Source organism: Dipodomys ordii, unplaced genomic scaffold (genome assembly GCF_000151885.1).
Source record: "Dipodomys ordii isolate 6190 unplaced genomic scaffold, Dord_2.0 Scaffold29, whole genome shotgun sequence".
NCBI lineage: Eukaryota > Metazoa > Chordata > Mammalia > Rodentia > Heteromyidae > Dipodomys > Dipodomys ordii.
This window is the reverse complement of record NW_012267245.1, coordinates 6,479,937-6,489,406: the sequence shown is the minus strand read 5'-3', so window position 1 is coordinate 6,489,406 and position 9,470 is coordinate 6,479,937. Positions and strand designations below refer to the sequence as shown.

The 9,470-nt window shown below is 43.8% G+C and overlaps 1 protein-coding gene across 2 annotated transcripts in view; it reads right to left on the bottom strand.

The window, feature by feature from the left end:
- Commd10 (COMM domain containing 10) overlaps positions 1-9,470 on the bottom strand; it is an 81,184-nt gene that overhangs the window by 56,631 nt on the left and 15,083 nt on the right. For both annotated transcript variants that reach the window (XM_013016116.1, XM_013016115.1), the window contains 2 exons: positions 7,918-8,073; positions 4,029-4,139 (listed from right to left, as the gene is read on the bottom strand). In XM_013016116.1, coding sequence (XP_012871570.1) covers positions 4,029-4,139; positions 7,918-8,073 — 267 coding nt within the window. The remainder of the gene's footprint in view (positions 1-4,028; positions 4,140-7,917; positions 8,074-9,470) is intronic.

The window sequence follows — 9,470 nt, the reverse complement described above, 5'->3', positions numbered from 1 at the left end:
AGGAGGAGGAGCAGGAGGAGGAGGAGGAGGAGGAACAGGAGGAGGAGCAGGAGGAGGAGGAGCAGGAGGAGGAGGAACAGGAGGAGGAGGAGGAGCAGAAGGAGGAGGAGGAGGAGGAAGAGCAGCAGCTCCTCAAATCCTAAGTATGTGTTTACTAGTTTTATGGTCTGGGAAAATTATTTAACCTCTCTGTACGTCGTGTCTCCATCTATTGCTAAAATGGAAGTGATACCAATTCATTCCTGCAAAAGATGTTTTAAACATCATGTAGTGGAAAGTAAACAGTAAAAAGCAATAGCAACAAGAAAAAAAAATCTACCCTTCCTTCTTACTTCAAGTAGAGCTCATTTATTTTGGAAACAAGATCTCTACTTCAGAAAATGGTATCACAAAACCCAAATTCACAGTTAAAGCCCCGGTACCACCAGTGACCCCACACTGTTACACATGACACGCTACATTCCACACATAAACTATTTCCAGCAGCCTACTCTGGGCCTGCAACTAGTTAAACTATAACTAATGGAGCCAGTCAATTATCTTGGGGCTTATTTTATTCCCTTTCTCATAAAGAAGTTAATGTGACAGGATTTAACCGAAGTCAACAGTATGGACAGTTTCTTTAATGGATTTAATTTTTGGCAAGTGATGGCATACAAATGAACAAAAGCTGAATCATGATGATTTCATTTATTTGTTCTTTACATATCTGATTAATAGACAATCGTTGTGTTGATGGAAACAAGACTCTATTGTTATATACAGATTAGGAATGTAAACAGCATTTCCCATAACCACTGACTTCACAAATTATTCTGAATGTTATTTCAAGTAACACTGAATGCAAGAAATGGGTAGGTAAGCAAAGAACTCTACTGCCCCCTACTGAAATAAGACCAAAAAAAGCCCAGAAAACTGAAGTATCTATGGGAAAGGAAAATAACCGTACCTTGCAAAATGCAGCACACAAACACTGAGACCAGTGACTGAAAGGAATCAGAATATGCATCAAAGTGGTACAGAAAAGCTATAACCACCTAGCTGTGTGATAAAATTAGTAGCAAAACAGGAAAGCCTGGAGACAAAAATGCGCTGAGAGAAAGGATACCAGAGTCAAACAATGTTATCTAGCACGATAGCAAATTAAAACGTCACTGCAGGCTACTTTTCTTGTGTGTATGTTGGAAGCAAAAAAACAAAACGCACTTCTCAGAAACCATGCTCCTGAGTAAATTACGGCATTCTCAGTCCAACGGCTCTCCAGCAACACTGTCAAAACAGCCTCTCAACATCTGCACTGACTCTAATCCTCTCAGAAGTACTTCAAAGGGTGTTACTTTTTAAGACACGTACTTAAAACAATTTTACCTAAAGCTGTTTCAAACAAACATCCATTTCATGACAGGTCTGTGTGTACTTCATGGAACTTCTGCCTCATAAACTGAGCAGTCATAGTTGTTACCTACCTTGTAGCTAAAACACAAACAAACAAAACAACTCTCCCTTTGCCTCCACAACCTTCGTTCCTTCTTTTACCATCTCAACCCGTCAATAGTTTTTGAGTTCCCATTTCAGAGCAGAGTAAATCTTTAGGGGAAAGTATGTGAATTGTTATGCAACTTCTGTAAGAATTAACGTAAGAATTGACACCGAGCACTCAGATGAAGTAAGCAGGCGAAGGCGAGCAAAGGGAAGCAGAGCTGCTGCTGGGGAGGGTCCCTGAGGGAGCAGGTGCGGTAGTCTAGCTGGTAGTCTAGCCGGCCGCTTCTCTACAGGTAGTGCACTCGGCATGAGTGCTTTGTCCAGGCTCCATGATGTGTCTACGGGGAAGGAGATACAAGCAGCTGGAAACAAACCCACACAGGAAGGCGGAAGGCCGACAGGAAGTCTGCATACAAGATGAAAAGGACACGTCCTTCACATTCGGGTGCTGCTGCTCTTTGGTCTGTTAATAACAACAGTGCGCCGGCCAGGCAAGCGAATGTGCACTTGTCATCACCATTTAAAATTTCAACATGGCAGCACACAGACACATACTCGAGCACACATCCACAAGCAGCGCTGTCACATCTGTACTGGCTTCCGGAATAAGGCAACGCTAAAACATGGCTGTCTTACAGAAGCATTACTCATTTCCACGGTCTGAAAATACAATAAAGACGCATGGACACACTGTGCAGCTGGACAAAGAGCTGAAGGGGGCGGAGCCTCCCAGAGCCCAGCCCTGCCGACGTCATGGTGCTGAAGGCACATCCAGTGAATGGCTAAAATGCATACCTTCCACGCGCTGGCCTGCGCATCGCTTGACTACTCAGTTAACATTCAGTAGTTACAAGACTAAAACAGGAAAGGCAGAGTGCTACCTGGGGTATGCATGCATGTGTGTATGCATGAATGCATATGGATGTGTATGTGCATGCGTGTGTATCTATGGGTATGTGCAGGAGAATGTGACCATGTGCATGTATGTCTGTCCCTGTGTATGTGAGTGTATGTTCAACTCCATGTGGGAACGCATGCGTATGTATGCATGCATCTCCTATACCAGTGAATTCCGGGTCATTCTACAAAACCTAAGGAGTGTCCTCCTTGGCTGATAGGCAAAGGGGGTTTCCAAACCATCCTCTCCTTCCTAAATCCCCAGTACTGACAAGACCAACTTCTCCCCACCAAAAAGAGAGTACACAGAAAGGGGAAAGAGACAAGCACTAATTCCGTGAGGAAATAAAATTAGTAAGAAGCCTGGCCTAAAAAACATAATAAAATGATTTATTTATTGATAAATGTTGGCAGAGCCAGCACTTGACCCCAAGAGCAGGCACTAACTACCCATTTTCCACACACCGAGTATCGAACGTCACAAAAACCCTATGAGACGGGTATCCCTGCCATGTGACAAATGACGAACCCGAGACTTGGAAAGATTAAGTTCCACACCAGAGGTCTCCGCACTGCGAGACTGCAGGGCGCATGTATCTGTCAGTCTGTCTCTTAGCCACTACGTTTAGATTATCTTCTATGAAAATGAGGTGACTTTTTTGAAACACTGTACTAAACTAATCACTCTCACAGATAACAGGAAAACAAATTGCACATATAACAGGATACTCACGGGGCCAAGTTCTAAAATAAAAAAAAGAAAGCTAGAACTATCCAGGGTGCAGTAACTAACTGTGAACATGCCATGGGGAAGTGTCATTTCCACGCTCAACACCTGTTACAAGGGACCCTCGGCCATGGTGATCTCTTTCCTCAGATCCTGCCATTCCACCTCATTCTCAATTCTATTCTGTTCCTCTTTAAATGACACAGAAAGTCTCGTTCATGTAGAGGAAAGATCATTCTCCCTTTCTTCTTAAAAAGGTAATCAACTACAATGTAAAATATGATAGATCGTTCCTATTATGTCTGAAATAAGTATTTCTCTATATCCTATTCCACAGCAACTCTTGATCTTGCATGAGCACATCCATGTTACTGTAAAATTAATGATGGTTTGGAAACCACCAGGTGATGTTAAACTATTCTAAAATTCTATCTTGTACAAGCTAGGATTTAACCACCACACACACACACACACACACACACACACACGCACACACACCACAATCACTCTACACACAAAAAAAAACCTACTTCAGGCCACCATCACTTGCGGGTATTGATTGGAGCCCCTCTACTTTACGTATGCAGTTTAAAACACAGAAGACTTAAGAGCTGTCCATAAATATCTAAAACTGTAAAGTATCAATCTTGTGTACTTTCTGCCAAGTTTTCTCCTTGCAAAATGTAAGGGATATTATGAAGTGTTCTTGTAAGAAGGGTATCTTGCAAGATAAGCTACTTCTTCACCCAGATACCTACCAGTGATATTTAAAAGCCTGACATTAAAACGTGCCACAAATAAAGACCTGCTGATGTGCGCCTTCACGTGTGACACATCTGTGTTGGCATTTCAGAGGCAGAGGATGAAGACTGTTACCCACGGAGCGCATGACCTCGCCAACACCCAGGGCAGCGTCACTCACCTTCGAGTCTTCGCTGCTCACCCCCAGCTGCAGCACCGCTTGGGGAGATTTTAGTTTTGCTTGAGCAGAGTGAGCCATTTGAAGGTTAAGCTGCCATCCAACCGTCTCCAGCTGGAAAAGACAAGTGCAGATCGGAGTCAGATGGTACAGAGGGAAGAAAAGCGTCGACTTGAAGCAAATTTCTGCCCCGCAGGAATCACTGTGAATGGCCTCGACTTCGAGGACAGTCAGTTCCAGACCTCTCTTACTCCACACGCTCGGCGACTCTTCCCCTTGGATTCATTAGACTAGCCTCTGGCCATGCCTGTCAAATTCAGCAGCACATGTATTGTTCGAATATACTCCCTGCTACAAACAACAATTCTAAGCAGCAAAGTCTAGTCACTCGTTTTTATAAAATTTACCATGTTAATTTTTTTAATTAATAACCATTACTTTAAAATTAATACTTTTTTTGGGGGGGGTTTGGTCGTGGGGCCTGAACTCTGGGCCTGGGCGCTGTCCCTCAGCTCTTCAGCTCAAGGCTAGCGCTCTACCACTTGAGCCACAGCGCCACTTCCGGCTTTTTTCTTTTTGCTTGTGTGGTGCTGAGGAATCGAACCCAGGGCCTCATGCATGCAAGGCAAGCGCTCTACCACTGAGCCACCTTCCCAGCCCAGAAAATTATTTTTTAATGTCACAAATGAAAAACAAAAAAGAAACCAAGGGCAAAAGTTAAGAACTCCTAGCATTAAATGGAAAGAGAAACACAACTTACTGGAGAATCAGTGGGGTGCACAGAGCATGATTCTGGGAGGGAAGTTACACTTACACGTGCCCACATGAAAAAACCAGGCTGGCTTCCCAATGTGTAGCCACACAATGCAGCTCAGGCTCCGCTTTACTACAGACAGTGACTGGAAATAATCGATCTATCTATCCATCTATAAGAAGAGAGAGAGAGAATACGGAAGCCCACCAAAACTGAGCACTTACTTGTGTTTTATTGCAGGTAAGTTATGTTTCAAGAGGAAGTTAAAAAGATTGGTAACAAGTTAAAAGTCACAACCATTTAACTCAGCTAATTCAAGCACACAGAAAAACTATGACTTTGTGCTGAAGGCATGCCAGTACACAGACGCCCTTACTACATAATGTCCAAGTCATGCGGTATGTTTGGAGACTGACATGCATGAAGCCTGTCTGTCTGTCGGTCCTCTTTACAATAAAGCCACCCATTTCTCTGCAGAATTCCAAACAAAAGCCAGGCGCCGGTGGCTCACATCTGCAATCCTAGCTACTCAAGAGGCTGAGATCTGAGAACCACAGTTCAAAGCCAGCCTAGGCAAGAAAGCCCATGAGACTCTTATCTCCAAGGAACCACCAGAAAGCCAGAAGTGGAGCTGTAGCTCAGGTGGTAGAGCGCTCACCCTGAGCTGAAGAGCTGAGGGACAGCGTCCAGGCCCAGAGTTCAAACCACATGACTGACCGCTCCCTCCCCCCCCCAAAAAAAAAACAAATTCCAAACCAAAAAATGAAATTTTAAAAATTAAACAAAATAATAAAAGAATGTAATTTTTAAACTTTTAATTTCTTCTGCTCCACAGAAATGACAGGTCTTCAATAATGACTGAAGTGATCATTATACTTAACAGTACAGTAAAGCTTCACAATGGCTGAAAGGGGGTTTTTCCTACGGAAAACCCTTCTTGTGTTAAGAACCTTGAGCATCCAGCCTCCCAAGCTTCCCGAGAAGCTGCTGGAAAATAATGAAATCTCATTATATAAAGAAATGAGTTTCCACTATGAATAACTCATGTAATTGGTGAGGAACAGTAAGTTCCTCTCACAAGAGAACATCACACTGAACACATTCTGGACATTCAACACAGATTCAAGGGAAAGCTCCTAACAGACACGGTTTTTAAGAAGGGGGTGTGTATCCTTTAAACACAGAGCTACTCTAGTCAGATTCTGGTGGCTCCCACCTGTCATCCTAGCTGCTTGGGAGGCTGAGATCTGAGGATCACAGTCCAAAGCCAGGGCAGGCAGAAAAGGCCATGAGTCTCTTATCTCCAATTAACCACCAGGAAACTGGAAGTGGTGCTGTGGCTCAAAGTGATAGAACACTACCCTTGAGCTCAGGGACCACCCAGGCCCTGAGTTCAAGTCCCAAAACGAACCAAAAAAAAAAAAGACAGAAAGCTACTCTAGATGCACTCAAAATATGCCTTCTATGTATTACTTATAACCTTATTTTATATTGGCACATTTTCTAAAATATCTTTACACAGTTCAAGAACTGTGTAACAAAAGACCTCAGAAAAAAAGGTAAATTGGTATTAAAAATGTTTGAAATGTCAGTATTCCCTGTTAGCATAGTAGAAATACATGTAACAGACACTAACTACCATTTCAGGAATACAATTAAATACAGCATTCAATTTTTGTCTGGAAAGGATTGAAAGCTTCATAAATATTATAACCATAAAGACATTATAACCAAAGTCAAACAAAAAAAATGCTGTTTGAAGAACACTGCTGACAGTCAGCGGAACACTGATAAAAGAATATAAATTCTAATAGGTGGTGGTGACATTTTAGTTTCAAATCTCCAGAGAGATTAAGATAAAGTCTATTTTTTAAGGAAAAGGAGATAAAATTGAACAATCCTCTCAATCACATGCTTAAAAAAAAAAAAAGCTACCAAGGCTAGTCTTCAATCTGACTCTCCCAGTTATTAGATCTAAATAATAAAACACAGAAAGAGGTGTTTTCAATTCATCTTTGACAAGGATGCCACGCATATACAATGGGGGAAAAAATTTGGTCTCTTGAACAGTGCAGGAAAAACTATTTACATATCAAAGACGAAAACTGGATCCGTATCTTTACCCTACACAAAAGTTAACTTGAAACTCTTAAAGGTACAGCGTGAGCCCGTAAAACTGGAAAAGGAAGGGTAGAGAACAAAACCAGCAATGCCTCAGCAAAGCAACCAGACGCTCAGACAACCGAGCAAACGAAAGAATGGGGCTGCACAGGACAAAGAGCTCCTAAAAGCAAAGGGAAACTCAACAAAATGAAAAGGCAGCCTGCAAACCCTGAGACACAGCTACCAGCCACACGTGTGACGGGTGGTTAACATAAAAAAGATACAAAGGGGGGCTGGGAAGGTGGCTCAGTGGTAGAGCGCTTGCCTTGCATGCATGAGGCCCTGGGTTCGATTCCTCAGCACCACATAAGCAAAAAGAAAAAAAAAGCCGGAAGTGGTGCTGTGGCTCAAGTGGTAGAGCGCTAGCCTTGAGCTGAAGAGCTGAGGGACAGAGCCCAGGCCCAGAGTTCAGGCCCCACAACCGGACCAAAAAAAAGATACAAAGGATTCGTCACACAGTTGCAGACAAAAAAAATTAACTCAATTTTAATAATGAGTAGAGGCCCTCAACAGGCATTTTTCCCAAACTTAAGCATGGTGGCCAAGAGATGCAAAGGTGATCAGTCTCATTTGTCATCAGAAAAATGAATGTCAAAACCACAATGAAATCTTGTGTACATGGTACAGTCTAGTGTCAAGACCACAAGACAGAACTGGCACTGGTGGCTCACACCTGTCATCCTAGCCACTCAGGAGGCTGAGATCTGAGGATCGTGGTTCAAAGCCATCCAAGGCAGGAAAGTCTGTGAGACTCTTATCACCAATAAACTACCAAAACAGCCAGAAGTAGATCTGTGATTCAAATGGTAGAATACCAGCTTTGAACAGAAAAGTTAAGAGAGCATGAGGCCCCAAGTTCAAGCCCTCTGACTGGCACCAAAAAAAAGAAAAGAAAAGAAAAAAACAGAAAACTCTCGAGATATAATAACATACTGCCTATTTTTGGAAAGTATCTTTGGGATGGGAAGTCCTTACCTTGTGAGGAGCCAGACTCCTCTGCCGGAACTTTTCCACTGTCTCCTGACCGAGAGACGACCAGACACTGAGGAAGGCTTCGACTTTGTCCTGCGCCAGGCGGATGCTCTGTAACTGCTGCTGGAAGGCGGCCGGCTTCACGTGATGGTACACCGCCTGCAGAGAGACCCAAGACATCAGCACACAACTTCACGTGATGGCACACTGCCTGCAGAGAGACCCAAGACACCAGCACACAACCTCACGTGATGGTACACCGCCTGCAGAGAGACCCAAGACACCAGCACACAACCTCACGTGAACTGCCTGCAGAGAGACCCAAGACACCAGCACACAACCTCACGTGATGGTACACCGCCTGCAGAGAGACCCAAGACACCAGCACACAACCTCACGTGATGGTACACCGCCTGCAGAGAGACCCAAGACACCAGCACACAACCTCATGTGATGGTACACCGCCTGCAGAGAGACCCAAGACACCATCACACAACCTCACGTGATGGTACACCCCTGCAGAGAGACCCAAGACACCAGCACACAGCCTCACGTGATGGTACACCCCTGCAGAGAGACCCAAGACACCAGCACACAACCACCACACATTACTGAAGTGAGGACATTTGCTGTTCCGGTGGACATTCTCAGCCATTTTACAACCCACGACATACACAGCCAACGACTAAACGATACCACTACACCTGGGTACTGGGGGCTGGGCTGTCACCCTCACTACTCAGGAGGCTGAGATATGAGGACTGAGCTTCAAAGCCAGCCCTGGCAGAAAGGTCCATGAGATTCTTATCACCAATTAAGCACCCAAAAAAAAGCTAGAAGTGGAGTTATGGTTCAAGTGGTAGAGCACCGGACTTGAGTGAAAATTCTAAGGGACAGGTCCAGGCACTGAGTTCAAGCCCCAGTACGGCCACCATCGCAAGAGACTCTTAAAAGACCTAACTCACTCAAATTAAGCTTCTTCATTTTTGCCTGTGGTTTAAACCATGCCTAATTCAGTTAGTTACCAGAAACTGTTCTTCCTTGCTCTATGGAAATTACATGAACTAAAATTTCATTGATTTCATTTCATTATTCAAAGTTCATAGTGGTTTTGTTCTTCAACTAACGAATTCTTTTTTTGTTGCTGTTGTTGGTTGTGGGGCTTCAACTCTGGACTTGAACGCTGTCCCTCAGCTCTTCAGCTCAAGGCGAGCACTCTACCACTTGAGCTACAGCGCCACTTCCAATTTTCTGGTGGTTTATTGGGGATAAGAGTTTCATAGACTTTCCTGCCCGGGCTGGCTTTGAACCGCAATCCTCAGATCTCAGCCTCCTGAGTAGCTAGGATGACAGGCATGAGCCACTGGCACCCGTATTCAACTAACAAATTCTATAAAGTAAAACTTACCAATTTACCTTCGCTTACCAATGTCCTAAGTCATTCATTAAAAAAAAAAAAAAGTCAAAGCATTAACCAGGACACCTGCTCTGTCTCTCACCTTCTACAGCAGCTTCCAGGACACCTGCTCTGTCTCTCACCTTCTACAGCAGCTTCC